The sequence below is a fragment of the Genypterus blacodes genome, unplaced genomic scaffold (genome assembly GCF_046128005.1).
Source record: "Genypterus blacodes isolate CSIRO-AG114 ecotype Tasmania unplaced genomic scaffold, CSIRO-AGI_Gbla_v1 ptg000059l_1, whole genome shotgun sequence".
NCBI lineage: Eukaryota > Metazoa > Chordata > Actinopteri > Ophidiiformes > Ophidiidae > Genypterus > Genypterus blacodes.
The window spans coordinates 1,480,372-1,499,718 of NW_027466871.1; the positions used below are offsets into that span (position 1 = coordinate 1,480,372).

The following is a 19,347-nucleotide window of genomic DNA, read 5'->3' on the forward strand; positions in this document are numbered from 1 at the left end:
TCTTTAAGTCTGTACCGACGCTCCAATCCAGGAGATGGCGACAACACACCTATCACTTAGAGGTCAACACGACACGAAGAAGAACAAAAGACCACTCTGCGATGTCGGCCATTTGTTTATAGCATGTAGCAAGTTAATATATCTATACGTGGCTTATACGCACTGGCGCGTTTTTTTATTGTTGCTCTAGTAGGTTAACTACCAGTACTGTGTTAGTTGTTTTGACTGACGCAGGAATTTTTCGACTTAACTTTCTCCGATAAGAAGGGGCTACAGCTAGCTGCTAGCTTCCAAACAGCTTTCAGGTAATTGAAGTTATTGTCTAAAGAATTCAACTTAAACAGCCTCGTCAGATCTTTACATCCGTGTCAGACTGTTGTTGTTTCATGTCGTCATTTTAGCTCTGCAGCATCATTATTACTCGAACGTTGATTGATCGATAAATCGAGTGATTGTTTGTTTGTTTTCCAGCATGGCGCTCAAGTTAGGAGAAGATCGCCTGAAAGAGATGGAGGCAGAAATGGCTCTGTGAGTCCAACAACCATACTATTAAAAGTTCAATTAGGATTTCAAGACTGGTTTTACTCACAACGAAAACTTTGTCATTCTACGTTCCCTCCAAAGAGATTCTGTCCTTCATACTTAGAAAGACTTTGAAGACTTTTGGGTGATAAGTACTGCACATGGGTGTAAATGTATCTTATGTCTGAACTGTTTCTATCCTTCTGTCTCTGTAGGTTTGAGCAAGAGGTCCTTGGTGGTCCGGTGTCAGGAGGTCCAGCTGTTCTGGAGGCAGTACCAGTGGCTCTGGCTGTTTCTCATGCCACTGCTGTTCCAGTTATCCGACACATTATAGGCACCAACACCTACAGACAGGTATGGAATGATGTAATGTCCAAACTGCTCCTTCTTGAGTTTAATAAGTGGGAAATACAGAGTGAATGGCAAACTAGGCGAGAATATTTAACCATATTCTTAGCACTACTAAACTAATGTATAATTTGGCTTAAATGTATTATTAATAGAGACAGCAAACATTAGATACACAAGTCTTTTATAAATTAAAACACAATACGGACATCAGTACAGCCTACAGTTTCCTCCTATGACAGGCCTGTTACCACGACAACATTGTCTGTCTTAGAGTGTGTTTGCAATGCGACTCTGCTGTTAAAAGCACAATGTAAATAAAGATCAGTCATCCCTTCATTAAGACCAAACATCTGTGTGGTGTATGTGGAAAATGCAAGAGATCATTAAAGCATCTCTAGCGATCAAAAGTGATTACCTGCAAACGCCACTAGGGGGCAGCAGTCACAGTGATTCCACATTATAGGATGGGGAGTTTGCAGTCATTAAAAAAGTTTTACACAAATATATACTTATTAAAACACCAGTCAAAGATTTTCCAGTTTGTCTGCTCTGTCTCACACCTTTCCAGTATTTAAGTTGTGGTTTCTGTATTTTGCTGTATTTTCATTCGTAGTTGCACTTTCACACACACTCTCTCACACTCTCAGGTCCAGCAGACGTTAGAAGCCAGGGCTGCCAGTTTCGTTGGTCCCCCTCCTTCAGCCTTTGTAGGACCAGGTGAATACACACATCCTCAATATATACACACACAGGGGGCCTCATTCAGAGTTGAGACACACACTTGTAATTGGGATTTAATACCAAAGTTGAGTTGCATGTCCAGACTTCAGAGTTACCTTTTAACTTATCACTTATAAACAGGAGTGTTTGCAGCTTAATAACGTGTGATCCTATCCAGACAGGAGCTGTACTTAACTTAACTCCTGCACTTTGGTCAGATATGCGTTGGGAAACACCTTTTATTGCCTGAAATCCATGTCCCTTGCATAACATTTCACACAAGAACAACAGAGGAACTGGTGCAATAGTTTCCCGGAGGGCTCGCCACAACAGACTGACTCAGGCCAGATGTGCTGAGCCTCTTGCACATCTCAACTTTGTATACACGTCATTTTCCCTGCTGATCTTTTGACCGAAGCAGCCCCACTTCAGTGAGCAACTCTGGATCAGGTCCACACTGACTTTGCATTTCAAGTCACAAGATGTTGGACTTTGCATTGTAAGTCAGGAGACAGTGGATAGGGACACACTGAAGCAGCGTCTGTCCTGCTCAATAAGTGACACTAAAAACGCCTAAATATCACTGTACTGTAACTGGAATACAACCTGTGGATTTTCAGATACACAGATCTATGAGTATTTGATCACAACCACACCGGGCGAATGATTGGCTTAAATAGGCCTGTAGGAAATCTGTCATTTTTTCGTTTACATTTTTCAGAATCCATGTTTTCTGGTTAATATTTCTAAATTCCTTTTCCAATAACGGTCTGCTTCATGTGAGTTTGACAGAGGCTTCTTTCGTTCCTCGGCAACTTCCCTCCTCGTTTGCAATGCTAAACTAGAAACACACGCCGCCGCTGCATTTGGTTGAGCTGAATGTCAGACTGCACACACAGCTGCCCTGTCCTCAACACACTCTGCTGCTGTGTATCCGATAACTTATTCATTGATACATTCACATAATACATGTGTACATAATACAATCATTTTGGTTGACCTGTGTGTTCCAGTGCCCCCCATACGCCCTCCTCCTCCTCCCATGATGAGGCCTGCCTTCGTCCCCCACATCCTGCAGAGACCTGGTGAGATTACAACTTAGTGAATTAGTGGTTCTGAATGTCAAACATTTAAAATCTTGTTTGCTTGATTGATTTTTCCTGCATTTACATTACTTTTCTATAGATTAGGTTCTTCTTCTCTTCCTTTATTGGCACTGCCTTGCCTTGCTTACCTACATTGAATAGAATCTATTCTGTCTTTAATGTTAACAAAATATTTTCAAATTCCTCTTTGATATGAACCTTTGACCTTGTGTTCCCGTAGTTGGTCAGAGGCTGCACCTGATGCGTGGTCCTCCTCCTCAGGGCATGATGGCTCCTCCGCTCCCCCGGCCTCCTCCACCGCCCCCCATCATGATGCCCCCCTCCATGCAGGGCCCGTCCCCTCAGGGTCCTCCTCTGTCCATCCATGTGGCTGCTCCACCTCAGGTCAGAGTTTAAGCATAGAACAGTGTTTCTGCTGTATTCTCTTACACGTCTGGGCTGTATCAAGTCATTCCTTGTGTACAGTTAACTCCTGTACATATGTAGTTTATTTAACCACACCTTAAAACAGCCATGGTGTCTTTGTCTTATATTTAAGTTTGTTCAAAGATCTGTAACTATGAAGGGAAATCAGAAAGAGGGCAAATCACTTCCAGGTAGTGTTTATAACTGATAACTATGAATAATTGATCATTTTTAAAGCCTAGTCAAGTCCACGCATTTGGGCACAATAAACCTTAATACATAATCTAATGCACAATGACTCATAAACAATACATGTTATCATTAACAGCAATTTAAATAAAGTTTTATCTTATCAGATTGTTCTTCAGTCTTGAACACACAGTCTTAAATGAAGCACAAACAAAAGCAAGCACAAACACAAACAAGTCAAATTACAGTAGGATTATTCCTGGTGTCCCTCAGGGTTTCATTCTGGGCCCGGCCCTTTTCCCCGTGACCTTTTCCATTCATATTTATGATGATACCTTCCATTGAAACCAAAGAACCAGCTCTTTTTCAGGCCTCTGGTGGTCTTGAAGACATTTAGCGCTGAATGTCGTAGCAGCAGTAACATCACTTCCTTGTAACTGTGTCAGCTAGCTTGTTCCTGATCTGCTCACTGATGTAGGATTCCGTTTGATTCCACTCAGGTCAGTGACGTAGGCTCATTATCATCTTTGCCAACCGCGAGACAGATGGGCCCACCTCACATCAAGCAAACGCCTTCCATCATCCAGGCAGCACCCACCGTCTACACGGCACCTCCCGCCCCTGCTGGACCTAAAAGGAGCGACATCAGAGCACAGAGACAAGCCCGGATGGTATTTCACACTTTACTTCTTTTTTGCCTGTTACCTAATGTAATGTTGTGCAGAAATATGAAAGAAACAACAATCGGAAAGCAGAAGAACTTTCCTGCGTCCCACCTCCTAAACTTCTTTTGTTTACGCCCTAATATTGTGTATTATTCATTATGAATGTGTGAAACAAAGGTGATACTGGGATGTTGGAGTTTGAGCAGTGCATTGGCATTTTGTTGATGTGTTCAGGAGGAACTGGCAGCGCGGGTTGCGGAGCAGCAAGCAGCAGTGATGGCTGCAGGTCTACTGGACAAGAAGGAGAGTGAAGACAGTAATGCTGTCATCGGACCCAGCATGCCTGAGCCTGAACCTCCACACACTGAGGTACATTAGGATTTCTCCCTGAGCTACATTAGCACATAGCACAACATCATAGACGCGATTGGTACTTATCATTATTCTACAATATCTTTTAGTTAGGGGTGTACTTTTTTGTGTATAAATGCAGTGAACACACCACTACAGGGTTTTAGTGCAATTGCTGGTTCTTTGTCTAATAGGCCCATATGTGTGTTTGTCATGCTCAGCCTGTGGAAAACACTTCAGATGATAAGAAGAAATCAAAGTCAGACAAGGTGAAGAAGTGTATCCGGACTGCAGCGGGGACCTGCTGGGAGGACCAGAGCCTCCTGGAGTGGGAGTCAGGTACGAACAGCTGGAGGGATGAATGGAAGAATTATTCCACTACTCTTTAATGTCCGTGCACACTCTTCACTCTAATTCTCTAAATGGATCTCTAATTTGATTGAGTCCACTTTAGTACGTCAGATGTTTATAGCTGTACTATAGACTGGTTCAGAATCAGCTGAGTGGTTGGTCTTGGTCTTCAGCTGGTGCATGTAGAAGGATGTGATGGGACTTGCTTAGCTTTATGTTTAATGCATGTTTATTCATTTTATACAACGTGCATGAAATCAACAACACTGGGTGTGAATCGTGTGTGAACCCTTTTTTCCTCTTGCAGATGATTTCCGTATATTCTGTGGCGACCTTGGAAATGAAGTGAATGATGACATACTGGCCCGAGCATTCAGCCGATACCCGTCGTTCCTTAAAGCAAAGGTTGGATCATTACTATTACAGCTGAACAATATGACATAACACATTAGGAAGGTTTACATCTCTGGTGGGAGGAGCTATCTAGAAAATGTCCTGAGAGAGGAATATAAAAGAGCTGGGTCGTAATAATAATAGTTGTGTAATGTTTTTCATGTTGTCATCAGGTGGTGAGAGACAAACGTACAGGAAAGACCAAAGGCTACGGCTTTGTTAGCTTCAAAGATCCCAACGACTACGTGAGAGCCATGAGAGAGATGAATGGTGAGTCACTCTTAATCTTTATATGTTATCATCTGAGGTTGTGTGCCTTTTATTCCCTGTACTGTTTACACATCCTCATTAGAGAGAGTACATCTAATTTCTTACATTTGTCTCTGTTCCATGTGTTTCTCCAGGGAAATACGTCGGCAGCCGGCCCATCAAACTGAGGAAGAGCATGTGGAAGGACCGCAACATGGAGGTGGTGCGCAAGAAACACAAAGAGAAGAAGAAATTGGGCCTCAGATAGCGTGTGAGTGTGTTTGCTGATATGATGTTATTTTTGATGTATCTACTGAGGTGATGCGCTGAGCATGAGTCAGTCTGTTTTTCTCCAAATAAAACCCATTTGTAAACCGATTTGGTTCCTGGTGGTCTTCCTGTTTTCAAATAGCAGCAGAGTAGAAGTCCCCCCCCCCCCCCCGTTTCTGGAAGATGTCAATATATGGCTTCCTCTTTGTTTATTATAGTCTTAACTTGCATGTGTAGATCCATCAGTGAGCTGTGTGAATGCGCGACAGTTTTCCTAAGTATTCCTGAGTGGTGACATCATCACAGAAGCATGCTGGTTTTTATGCATGCTGGTGCTGTCTGAGAGGCTGGAAGATCAGAAGCATTCAGTAGAAGCTTTACGCAGAGATTTTTGCCAATTTTCTGAATCTTTTAATGCTATTATGAACAGTAGATGGAGAAATCCCTCATTCCTTGCAATCATGCTTTGAGAAACATAGTTCTTAAACTGTTGGCTTATTTGCTTATGCAGTTTTAAGCTAATCGGTCGTGACCGGATCACCTGTTACCTATAAACATGTTTACCTGGGGAATGTTTTGAAACATTCCTAAACATTCCCAGTCTCACATTGCGCCTGTCCCATTTTTTAAAGGGCAGGAATGGCTCATGATGGTCATCTTAAATTTGGAAGGTTCCTGGTTTGATTCCAGGCTCCTGCTAGAGTTGTTGAAGTGTGACTGAATCCCTAATGTGCAGGTTGGCTTGTCAGTTCAATAACATTGAGAGCCCATCTTTTTAACTTCTAAGTCACCACTGACAGGGAAGAGCACAGCTGGATGGATGGCAGGTGTTGTTCATTGGTGCTTACAGTGGACAACTCTGCAGTCCACAGAGGTCAGTGTCTGAAAGGTCAGAAACTGAATAACAGAAACAGGACACAGTGTTAACCTCAGGTGCAGATCCTCCTTCCATATCTGCTAAGATCTCCCCTCAGCCCCCCTCTGACTCGGTTGGGTTGCTTAAATGGATTACTCTCTAGAAACTCTTTACATCAATAGCCACACATTTTGTTTTGCAGGCCTCTTACCCCCCAAAGAGAGCCATCATCCCAAATAAACAGTGTCTGAATCTGAGGGTTGTATCAATGACAGAAAGCAGTGCTGTCTGTGGGGAATCCATTCTTCTCTGCTGTGCAGCTGCAGCTGTGGTTTTGCTACATTACATAGCCCACATGACACAAACATACTGGAGACACCACCAGGTGTCTGGGGTAAGATTGTAAGTAGATAAGGTTTCTTGTTCTCCGTCAAAGTGGTTAGGCTTTCATCTGCATCCAATGATATGTTTGTTTGGTAATCAACGGCTATGTCCAAACGTTCTGAATTATTTATTATTATTAAGAGACAAGCTCTAATAATTATTATTAATTATTAATTCTTAAATTATTTTGAATCAACTTGGTAAAGTGTGGCGCCAAACCAGAATGAAAAAGAGTCTTAATTATCAGATGTGCAGTTTGATTGAGATTTATTTTAGAATTTCGGTTCATCCAGGACTTCGCTGGCCTGCTCCACCACACCAACCATGCTTCACTGACCTGGCTGATCAACTTTAAAAGACTGGAGGACCAGGTAGCTCAGTGGCTGGAAGCTCTTCAAGAGTATGTCTGCGCGGTCCAGCACCGGGCGGCGTGACAGTGCGGCAATGGTAACACAATCTTTCGACAACCTGTTGGAGTGCTGCTACTGTCAGAGGCAGGAGCAATGGGATGAGCTTATGCCTGTGGTGGCCTCCATTCAGAACATTACCTGTCGGTACAGGCCTTCAAGTTGGGGGACAGAGTATGGGTGTCAATGCATTTTATGAGACAAAACAGAAGGGCCCTCTACAGGTCATCGAAGATTCAGAAATCGCTTCTTTTATGTAAAGGTCGTCATGAAGGTGCCCAACCTCTACTACATGGCACAGTGCTTTCCGCTCAGCCATGTACAACTTAGCAATCAGTGCCAAAGTGGCCAAAACTATATTTTACACGTAGTGATTTGCCACTGCCCAAGAAAATGCACTGGAAGTTTAAGACAATTTAGCAAAGTTATACCCGATACTGACACAATAGCGGCATTGGGTCAGGGTAATTATTCTGGCAGCACGCCAGAAACAAAGCCTCATGGGAGTTGTAGTTGAATGGTGCTCCCTCCCCCTCCCTCTGTGTAGTGCTTGTATAAGTTGCTGTGGGACTGCGCTATCTCTCAGCTTTCTCTGAGAGTGGACACCGCACAGATGGACAAAGACAACAGACCACGATGGGACAACCCAATGCAGTTCGTGCTCGCCTGTGTCTCCTACGCAGTTGGCCTGGGGAATGTATGGCGCTTTCCATACCTGTGCCAAATGCATGGAGGAGGTGAGAGTCCATCAGTTCACAAACTATGACTGAGACTGTTAATTATCAAGCCTTCAACTCTCAATGTTAAAGAAACTTCCTTTCCTTCAGCTTTTTGTTGGGTGTGTGTATGTTTGTGTTCTTAACGTGCTAACGTCATTCATTAACTCGCTTAAGACCAACATCTTAAGACTTCTGGTTATGTAGTTTGAAGGATTTCAGTGTATGGAAACTGGCAACACATTGACTGAAGTTCAGGTCTGTGGAACAATGAAGTAACACACCACTTAATAAATGATTTATCCATGTTAAATGTGGAATTTCAGGAATAAAGTGGTAAAAATAGTTGAAAGTCTAGTGATTATTCCTAAAGTGTAATGCCATTTCTCGGTGAAGGTGTTATAAAAGGAAAAGAGCTGAAAAATCAGGTATGTCTGTCTTGTTTTTATCTTTGTTGTCTATAAAATGACTCGGAAGCTTCTTACTTGCCACTCAGTCCGGGAAACGCTCTAAGCGTATCTTACGAGACTTGGAACCCGCTTCACAATCCACTTAATTAAACATACCAAATCACAAGTTTGTGCTTTTTGCGAGTGTATTTTGTAACAGACCAGCCACCACAAATGTTAAGTAGTAGAAGTCAACAGATAAGAGAGTCAGCAGTTAGAATTGTAATTCTTATTGTAATTGTTATAAGAACCAATGCAGGAGAATTATTGAAAGGTGAGTTTTTTTGTTTATTTTAAATCTTGGGTGTTGTGTGTGTGTGTGTGTGTGTGTGTGTGTGTGTGTGTGTGTGTGTGTGTGTGTGTGTGTGTGTGTGTGTGTGTGTGTGTGTGTGTGTGTGTGTGTGTGAAACGTTCAGCCCTGTTTTTTCTGAGATGTTTGGGATTGACCCTGGGCATAGGTTCTTGTCAGACTTGAAAAAGCAATGTGGAACCACCAAGTGGACTGCAAGGGAGGGCATGAGGGTTTAGCGTCTTGCCAGTTGTGGAAGCAGGCAAAGGTGAGTGCACAACCCCGGGCTACAAAGACTGGCATTTGAGAAGTGGAATGTCAGAACTGGAACTTGTGCAGCGATATCAGATAGATTATTAAGATCACCTCCACCTACAGTACCATCTCTGGAACCAAAATCCTTGTTAAAGATTGGACTCTCCTTTTCTGGAGATGCCCAGGGTGAGAGCCACCAGACATGTATGAGGATACTCAAAAGCCCCTGGCTGAAGGCAACTGTCTTGAAGTTCTTCCCACAGAATGAGAGTGTTGCCTCCTTATGACTATGTGTTGTAGGAGGGAAGACTCTGTTGTCTGTGCTTATACATTGAACAGTAGTTATCTAGTAGTGTCTGTAGAAGTTCCTGGAGGGGGTTGCATTGCTGTTCTGCAATGCCCATGTAGGTAATAATGGGGAGACCTGGAAGGTTGTGACTGGGCTGAACCCGAGCAGTCCTTTGTTATTGGACCTCTGTACTTGTCATTGATTGTGCATAGCAAACACCACGTCTGAGCATAAGGTCATTCATACATTGTACCTGGTACTAGAACAGCCTAGGCAAAGATCAAGTTGGTGGCCTTAAGATCTCCTAAGGATCTCTTGCAGATGACAATTTACTGATCAATCCTACATTCCAACTCTTCCCTGTGCTCATGAGCTCTGGGTAATGATCAAAAGACAAATTTAAGCACCTGTAATCAGTTAGGACTCACCTTACAGAACGGGGGTCATGGTTAGAATCTCTTGGAGAATCTCGTTCTCCTAATCAGGATACCTCTAGGACACCTATTGACACCTTTGCTTACCTTACCTGTGACCTGAACTTTGGGCATCTAATTATGATACCTCTTGGGCACTTCCCTACAGCGGTGTTGTTGGCTCATCCAAACTGGAAGTAAACAAGGGCAGAGCCAGAATATGTGGGGTATATATTGCCCATCTGGCCCTAGAAACACCTTGAAATCCCCCGGGATTAGCTGGCCAGGGTGGCCAGGCAGAGGAATATCTGGGCTACTTTGCTTAGTATGCTGCCTCGATGACCTAAACTTGGCTAAACAGTAGATCTTGGTATAGAATGTATTGTGGTATGTTACAAGAAACAGTACAGTCATCAGTCATCGGTCTTTGCTGCCTTTTCAAGGTCTCATAGGTCTTCCGCAATACTGTATTTTGTTGCATATCTGTTGTCTCAAACCCAAAATACTCCAATTCCACTTGAGTGCTTCTATTTTGTGCGACCCTTATTTTCCTGGTATGAGGTTAACCTCAATCTGGGACATTTTATGTCATTCTGACAAAGTTAAAACATCGCCGCTGTGAAGCAATTAAAAATACAATTAATTTATGATTGACTGCTTCTACATAATGCAGGATTGTAAATTACAAAGTACCTGTATGACTGAGAGACAGGAGAGTAAGAAAAGACACTATGAAAAGTTTAATATTATCATTTCATATTATGTAATATTGCTTCTTTCGCGTCGTCACTACTGTTTATGATGATAAAAAACACCTTCTACTGTCTTGCTCTCTCCCTATCTGTGTCTGCCTCTACCTGATCAATCTGCCCGCTACCATTGATAACACCCACTTTTACAGCACCGGCTACAGCTTTAGATCAAGCAGATGTCACTACGGTCTCATTCCGGGAGAACATTGTCTGGATTTAAGGCTCTGGCATATGTTGCTGTTTCCCAATATGCAGGCACATTTACATAAAGAAAGGTCCTTGGAAAAGTCTTGGGTGGACTAACCCTCCCACCTTCTTTTTTTCCACCCTGTCCTTGGCTGGTCCACATCATTTGCCCTCCCTGGTCTGTGTAGTGAAAACTGATGCCTGAAGACATTCATGCGTGTCAAGCACTGATTTATTAACAATAACTCACTCAATGTCTGTAATACGGGTCGGACGTGGAGCCAAACACAGTTGCTTAAAGAATAAGATAAGATAACTTTATTTAATCTTATCTAACTTTTTTAATCCCAAGGGGAAATTCAGATAACACTTGAGGAAGTTGGCATGACTAATCAATTAAGAGATGTTGACACGCGTAAAACAGTAACATTAGAAGTATGAAAGTATAAAGGATATTCCCTAGCATGAGACTGAGCAACAAATATGGCAGTGTGGGTTGTACATACAGTATACGGCTAGGGCACCGAGGGACAACTGGTAGATACTAGCTACTCTTAAGAAACTGCGCACTGCGCTGGCATAGGCTCTAATCTAACGTTCTGCTCGCTTATTTTCTTTCACTTTTTCCTGGGACACACCTTACAACAATGTGTTGTTAATGTTGATGTTTATGAATCCCCTTCATTGTCTTCTGATCATTAGGTGGCTTCTTGATTCCATATTTCATCATGTTGTTACTGGAGGGAATACCCTTATTCTATATGGAGCTTGCTATTGGCCAGAAGATGCGTCAGGGAAGCATTGGGGCGTGGACTTCCATCAGCCCTTATTTGGGAGGAGTGGGTGAGTGTTGACTGTTCATTTATGCTGACAGAGATAAAACACTCAAAATGCACATCAATTGTAATCTGTGTTAGACGATGCATTGTTTGGAGTAAAAGTCTAGTTTATGTCAATGCAGGGTGATTAGGCAATTTTGATGGGCTTATGACAACACACCTAAACATTTTTTGCATTTGTTTGCACTAGCAAATGTTACATTTGCACTAACCATCATTCTCAACTGTTTTAGTGTCACTCCAAGTGATATCAAACGGAATTGGCAGCAAGTCATTTGAAGTGCAAAAATATCATACAAACTGATGTGTATGTTACTTGCTTTGCAGAGACAGCAGACAGAATAGAGGGAGGGGCCAATAATGGAGGGGGAGGGGTCAGACCCCGGTGCTAACAGCTCCACATATAGGTTGTACAGGGTAATTATTATTATTATTCTGTTATCAACTAAAGCATTACAAGTGCATGTTGTAGCAATTTTGCTCCGATGAGAAATTATATCTTCTTTGAGGACATCAGGACATCATAATTTTCAAACCCTTAACCTTGACTTAAGGACAGAGCTGTGACTTGTAGCGGTTTATAGCAAAGCGTTATTTGCTGTGGTGCCTCAGTTTAAAGTCAGCTGCCATTCATAGTTCAGAAAACTCTTATTTACGTAAGTAAAGTAAGCTCACTAAGCCACAAATTCCCCTTCATAGTAAACCCCTGTGTTCTAGGTCACAGAGCTTTACTTTACATGGATAAAATTACTCCGAAGCATCAGTGATTCAAACGTGGGTCTGGATAGGATATGGAAAATTAAAAATCAAAACATGCTATAGCTTCTAGCAAAACCTTTAATCACCTTTTTATTTCTTTTATTTTCTTATTCCAGGCCTGGCAAGCGTGGTGGCGTCCCTGTATTTGTGTCTCTATTACAACATCATCAATGGGTGGAGTTTCTGGTACCTCTTTCATTCTTTTCAAGTGAGCTGCTAATTAACAAACTATTAGTGATTGCACTTAGTTGTTATTATTTCTACCTATGTGATTGTTATTCTTAAACATTATCTGTGCATTCCCCTAAAAAAATGAATGGTACAGTTTTGGGACAAAAGTGGAAAAGGCTTGTATTTACAAAAACAGAATCATTGAAACAAAGGGCGGGGCAAAGTTGGAATCAAACATAATTTTTCAATACACTTCAGATTTTATTTGTATTACTTTTATTTGACTTTAATGAGTCCAAAACTTGAAAAGATAATAAATCAAGTGTGTTCATTCCCATCAGGCAGTCCTTCCCTGGGCTGAGTGCCCCTTAAATGCCAACCGGACTGGGCCTTTACTGGAGTGTGAACGTGCAACACCCACCCAGTACTTCTTCTACAGAGAGACACTGAACATCTCACCTTCCATAGACGAAAATGGAGGCATACAGACAGGACAAGCTCTCTGCTTCACGCTTGCCTGGGCATTGACCTTCCTTTTTGTCATCCGAGGAGTCAAATCAGCTGGAAAGGTTGTTGAGCTCATTCACACTGGGAATACTGAGATCTCTTACTTAATCTTACCTACTGATATTAGATAACTATGATGTGGGAGTATCTTATGCAAGGTCTTGTTATCAAAACAAGACACTCACAGTAAGAGTTCAGAGATTATTAGGTTGGTTAGTCTCTACAATTCCTGGCTATTCATATTGTTTCTCACTTTTAAAGTTAAGCAACATCTGTATTGTAAATTCATTTATTTCAGACTTAATCTTTGATCCTAATATCACTCTTTGCCTCAATTTCTAGGTGGTATATTTCACGGCCACGTTTCCGTATGTGGTTCTCCTCATCTACCTGATCCGGGGCATCACTCTCCATGGTGCCATCAACGGGATCAAATACATGTTTACACCTAAGGTAGGGCTTTTTTGGGAAGGTAGGGGGGATACAGGCATACAGGGGTATACACTATGAGGTAAATACTTGCCATTCACACAATTAAATTATAGAACAATCAGGATTTGTGCCCATGCTCCTGAGAGCTTCCTCAGTAGCCCATGCCTCCTGTCCTTTTCCTCTCCATTCTCTTTTAAGTATTTGTTTTTTATATTTCCACATTTATAGTTTTATACTCTCTACAAAGGGGATATAATATAGGTGATAAGTGGTAATCATATCAACACGGAGGTTAAAGTGCACATGCATATCGTGATAGGCCCCTCTGTAGGGCTATGAATTATGAGTCGTATAATAATACTTTGATGATGAGTGTTTTCTTGTGTACCCATATGTGCATGTGTGTGCATTCAGATGGAAGAACTTGCCAAGCCGACTACATGGATCAATGCAGCCACACAGATCTTTTACTCTCTGGGTTTGGGTTTCGGGTCGCTTATCGCTTTTGCCAGCTACAACCCATACAACAACAACTTTGAGCGGCAGGCTATTGCTGTTTCCTTCATCAACTGTGGGACCTCCATCTTTGCCAGCATTGTCACCTTCGCCGTCTATGGATTCAAAGGCACTGTCAACTACGAGAGCTGCCTGGAAAGGTATGTCCACTGTAGTGTGTGTATGTGTGTACGTTCATGGATTTTCATGGTGGAATGTGGACTCAAATAGAGCAAATGAGCTTAGTGCTACAAGCAAGAGTCTGAGGCGACACCTGTCTGAGACAAATAATAAGGGTAACAATACTTTTTGTCCTCTTTCAGAATGCGAATGTTGCTGCTGAATACCTTTGAACTAGCAGAGGACTCCATAACAATAGATAATGTCTATGAGTGGATAGGCAGACTGAACGCAACATATCCACATCAGATTGCTGGACTGGCCCTGGAAACCTGTGACCTGAACAAAGAACTTGACACCGTATGTTCCTCATTTTACAGTGGTATACCACATCAGCAAACAATAATCATCATCATAACAATAAACTTCAGGCAGGAAATTCTGTAAAATAAGAAAGATCAGAACAATCAAATCATAAATATTTAAATCGCAACAGTGCAACAAAAAACTATAACTATATGGAGCCATCACTGATCCAAACAGGAAATTAAACAGCTATGGATGATTTCAGTTCATTTCACAGCAACAGAGAGGTCACATCCCTGTTATCACTTGTATTGTTATGTTTATTGCTCTAGATGTGAAAGCAAGTAAAGTATAATAGCTCAGTTTTGTGAGTCAGTTGATTGCAGGACAATGAACTGATGTTCTTATAAGTGCATAAGTCATATCCACTGGGTTTAGCCTTGTGTAACAGTGTTTGCTATTGCAGACTGTAGGTCAGATCAGTATGAAAATTCAAGCTCTAATTTAGTTAGAAATTAATAATAGATAGGAGCATATAATATAACTTTAATCTACCGTATCAATTGTCAGTGAATGAACATCCTTCACTGTATTATGATTTTATGATTCTAACATTGCTGTACTTCCTGAAGTGAAAGTTCAAAGTCTTTATTTGACTCTCAGTGTCAAGATAGCAGTAAAGGCGGATCACCGTCCACACCTTTGAAGTTTTGATTACTGTTATGTTCATTTTTATCTGCAAAATGTTGAAATGGTCGTTCACAAAATAGTGTGGAAGAAAAACTGTTAACATTCCTGGTGTTATCGCCGAGCCAAATAAATTCTATTGCAATACTGTATTAGAATATAAGATGTTTACAGAACCCATTAAGTCCTCATGAAAGTGATAAAAAAAAGAATAAGAAACCCGAAAGAAGACATAACCTCTGTTGCTAAGTCTTACATAACCCCCATAAAAAAAAATACCACACATACACCATAACAGATGATAAACAAGGACAAAAAGAGACAATAAAAAGTTGAGGTCAGTCAGAGTACAAACAAACATTTCTTAACCAATATCAGAAAAGCCAGAAAACCACATCTCCAATACAGCATTACTGTCACAAATTGTCTCCCTGTTTTCTGATTATGTCACTGTCTTTCTCTCTGTCTCTCTCCCCCTCTCTATTTCAGGCTGTAGAAGGGGCTGGTCTGGCCTTTATTGTGTACAGTGAGGCCATTAAGAACATGCCAGTGTCTCAGCTGTGGTCAGTGTTGTACTTTTTCATGTTGCTACTACTGGGAGTAGGCAGCATGCTGGGAAATGTCACTGCCATCACCACCCCACTGCAGGATTTCAAGATCTTCTCCAACTTGGGCAGTGAGTTGGTCAATGGTAAGAGGTCAAAGTTGGTTGTGCCAACAATTCATTCAACTCAACTGTATTTATCACAACAAACATTGTGATTTAGCAAAGCATTTAAAGGAACCCAACATCCCCAACGAGCAAGCACTTGGCAGAAACCTGAGAAACCTCAGGCAGAACCGAGCTCTAGGTGGGCAGCCATCTGCCTTGACTGGTTGGATTTAGAGAGAAGAACACAGTTATTCATCAGCAATAACATTATTATTCACCACCTATACAACACAACTGTACAGGTCACTGGCTGTGCTATTTCTCTTTCTCTCTTCTTCTCTCTTTTTTCTTTTCTCCCCTTTTCTGTGTATGAAGACAATCTCCAAAAATGTGTAATAGCTGCATGCTCATTGTCAGGTCAAATGCGTTCTCAAAAAAAAGATATTCAACCAAAAAAGAGGAGAGAGAGAAAGGAGAGAGACACACACACACAGAGGCACAGCAACAACAACGATAGTACCAATGTAAATATAACTGATGATATGAATACAAATTGCAGGACAGAGTCTTCATCGCTACACACATAACACACATAACACACAACACAATTGTGTTTGGGAGTTTTGGACGGCAAGAAATGGCGGTGGGAAACCCAACGCTGTGCAATACACATCAATGCGGTTCCAGAGGGGGGAAATATATTGTTTATAATATATTTAAAGCAATATTTGAACTGTGACTACATTTTGAATTGAATCATGTCATCATATGTTGGTGGTTGAAAATATGGGGTCCTGTGTTTTCTTACAGGCTTGGTGTGTATATTCTGTCTGCTGCTTGGACTGGGCTTCACCACACGTTCCGGGAATTACTGGTTCACCATGTTCAATGACTATGGAACCGGTTTCTCCCTACTCTTCATCGTCCTCATTGAGGTTATAACTGTCAGTTACATCTATGGAATCTCAAGGTTAGTGTGCACTACAGCCCTCAGTTGTTTTCCACCATACATTTAACAATTTCAACATTTCAACATACCTACTGCACCAGGTTTAACATGTTCGCGTCATGCAACCATTTCCCCTCATTCATAGACAACTGGTATTTTTCTTTAAAGAGGCATGACTACGGTTTATTCTAATTTGTATGTTAAGTAAGGGATTCATAAAACCAAACCAAAGCCCAACACCGCCAATGTGGATTACCTCTCTTAAAGTGCTGAGCTCTAAAGTCCAGAATTGTGGTTTACTTTATTAATTTCACATCACAAGTTTTAAGCTTCGCATTTAAATATGCCAGCTTTTATTGGAAGTCTCAACCTTCTCCCATACTTCCCATTGTGAGGATACTGTATTCTGGTTTCGCCCACAATGAAAGACAGGATTTGAGCACTGGTTTATTGGCATATGTTAACGTTTTATCATCCAGTTTCATTACTGAGATAAGGAGACACGACAACAACACAATACAGTTTTACAACAATAATAGAATTTGCCTTCCTGTGACATCAGTCAAGATTAAATCCTCTTCCTGCATTTGCATTTTGGCACAAGCTCAGATATTTTTCAGTAGCGTGCTCTGTGTTATCCATAAACAGAATTAAGTAAAGATTTACACCAATTCTCTTGCCGAGGTCAGACTACATGATTTTAGATCAGATTTTCAGACCCGGGCAAACTTCTATAATCTGGAACAAAAAGGACGTACAGATTTTCAAGCGTGTCTGAAGTTATCAGCACAGAATCTGAATTGTGTTCGTTGTGTACATCAAATTATAGGGAACATAATTATATGAGAGACTGTCATGTAATTATAGTGGTAGAGTGATTTTGTTGTGATTTCTGAATCATGCAGACATTAGACCATGAAAAGTGATCTGTGGTTTAAATAATGTGTCCATTTAAGGTTTGAAAAAGACATAGAGGATATGATTGGTCATCGGCCCAACTGGTACTGGAAAATCATGTGGGCAGCAGTCTGTCCAGTCCTCCTCGTCGCCCTCTTCATCTCCTATATCGTGAACTACATCAGCGGAGGTGTACCTACCTACCAAGCATGGGACAAAGAGCTGGTGAGGCATTTACAACTCAGCAAACAATAGGACAGGGCTGCAAATAAGAGTTACATGAGTACATAATTGATTAGTTTGATTGGTACCCTTAATCAAAAATGCAACTATCTCCTCTTCTATAGGTGTTGTTGTTTACACAGAGGGAGAGACACTCAGAGAGAGAACTGTTCCTGTGAATCTTTGATCTCTATCTCTCTCTCCTCTCTGTCTCCCCCGTTTTTTGGTTTTAATGAAATTAACTGAATTCATGAATGGTTATATATGTGAGTGTGACTTGAGCGTCTAATACTTTGGGGAATCACAATCTTATTTCCTGTCAAAAGTGCCTCATTCAAAATTTAAGGCGGTGCCACCCCTAGTTGGGACAGTACTGTCCCAAATCAGTGTCAATCCCAACAATCGGATCAAGCTGGCAGGAAGTTATTACCTTTCTCAAGGAACCCAGATCAGGAGAACGACTCTGGAAGTTCCTCACTGACGGTTTGTTGGTTGCTGAGGGATGCTTCATGGACAGAGGAAGGAAACTCCACAGAGATCAAACAAATCCGCATCTGTAGCCATGAACAAGCATGAGTGTGAGAGTGTGCACTGACCTGGCAGGACAAAAAGAAATAGTCAAATGCCAAAATGTGCTGAATCTGATCATGACAACCAAAAATCACTACTACGATGATGACTTGATATCTAGCTACTTGTCCGTTTTTCAATAGCATGTCTAAATACAATCCCTGTCATTGTTGTGTCCCCAGGGTAAGTCGGTGATGACTGAATATCCGGTCTATGGTCAAGTGTTTATCGGAATGCTAATGGCGTCGTCAGTAGGCTGTGTTCCCGTCACAGCTCTATACGTGTACTTCAGGAAGAGAAAAAGGAGCAATGGTCAGCAGGGTACCGTCAACACTATACCTGCCTAGAGACTAACAGTACTGAAAGGAACCATCCAACCCTCTTGGGTCCTGTCATTCTCACAACTGAACATATAATTACTTACACTTTAGTGTGGTAATTTTATTTGACAGATTTCTTTGAAATCCATTTCACAAAACTGTCACATGACCACACTGGAGATAGTTTGTTTGATTTATAAGTCTTAACAAAATGGTTGTCAGAGAGTATTTTACATTACTCTTGCTTGCTGAATGATCACATTATGAGTGAATTTCTGTCTATATCAGATTTTTGAAAATTGAGGACAATCAAGACGAACATTTCATGGTGTGTGAGATATATTGTGAGGAAACTGATGTTTCGAAAGTCACATATACGCAGATACTGTATCTTATGCATTTCATGTGTATTTCCACAAAATGAATACCTGATTCCGCGAGAATTCTTACTGTTTACATGTTCACCACAGATATCTAATATGTGGGAAAAAACCATCAGATTTGACTCACTATATCTGCAAACCTAAATGTTTAACAATACAGTTATGAGATGAACCGGCTTTCCTAAAAGTGTTGTTTATAGTTTCCTAAAAGGAAACTATAAACACAATTTACACTAACATAAATGGAAACTGACAAAAGTAATTGTAGACACCCAACATTCTTTATTCCATATTTAATAGAAATCACAATTATATTTACCAATTTAAGTTGGATTCAAAATATAACATTTTAAACAGTAAATCAAATACAACTGGCCTGGACAAAGTTATTGATACCCCTCAGAATTGACAAGTAGTAATTGGATTGGGAAATTTCAAGCAGACTATTTTCTTGAACTACTGTCACAGGT

The 19,347-nt window shown here is 41.2% G+C and overlaps 2 protein-coding genes across 5 annotated transcripts; both read left to right on the forward strand.

Annotated features, from left to right (window-relative positions):
* The first annotated feature begins 73 nt into the window (after positions 1 to 73).
* Positions 74 to 5,680, forward strand: rbm42 (RNA binding motif protein 42). The gene is made up of 12 exons (XM_076153935.1): positions 74 to 305; positions 472 to 528; positions 738 to 876; positions 1,521 to 1,590; positions 2,607 to 2,678; positions 2,920 to 3,083; positions 3,794 to 3,964; positions 4,193 to 4,327; positions 4,531 to 4,648; positions 4,968 to 5,065; positions 5,227 to 5,323; positions 5,458 to 5,680. The coding sequence occupies exons 2-12, from the start codon at positions 473 to 475 to the stop codon at positions 5,568 to 5,570; spliced, it is 1,233 nt and encodes a 410-aa protein (XP_076010050.1). The 5' UTR covers positions 74 to 305; position 472; the 3' UTR covers positions 5,571 to 5,680.
* Positions 5,681 to 7,087: 1,407 nt separating this feature from the next.
* Positions 7,088 to 18,575, forward strand: slc6a20 (solute carrier family 6 member 20). 4 transcript variants are annotated; one of them, XM_076153817.1, is made up of 11 exons: positions 7,088 to 7,956; positions 11,271 to 11,411; positions 12,283 to 12,374; positions 12,679 to 12,906; positions 13,187 to 13,298; positions 13,659 to 13,932; positions 14,095 to 14,251; positions 15,374 to 15,575; positions 16,347 to 16,506; positions 17,442 to 17,607; positions 18,357 to 18,575. In XM_076153817.1, exons 1-11 carry the CDS (start codon positions 7,833 to 7,835, stop codon positions 18,519 to 18,521), a joined length of 1,821 nt encoding a protein of 606 aa, XP_076009932.1. In that variant the 5' UTR covers positions 7,088 to 7,832; the 3' UTR covers positions 18,522 to 18,575. The 4 variants fall into 4 exon arrangements, with proteins under 4 accessions (XP_076009932.1, XP_076009933.1, XP_076009934.1 ...); XM_076153818.1 differs by having other exon boundaries at positions 13,187 to 13,297; positions 13,691 to 13,932; XM_076153819.1 differs by lacking the exon at positions 13,187 to 13,298 and having other exon boundaries at positions 13,691 to 13,932.
* The last annotated feature ends 772 nt before the right edge of the window (positions 18,576 to 19,347 follow it).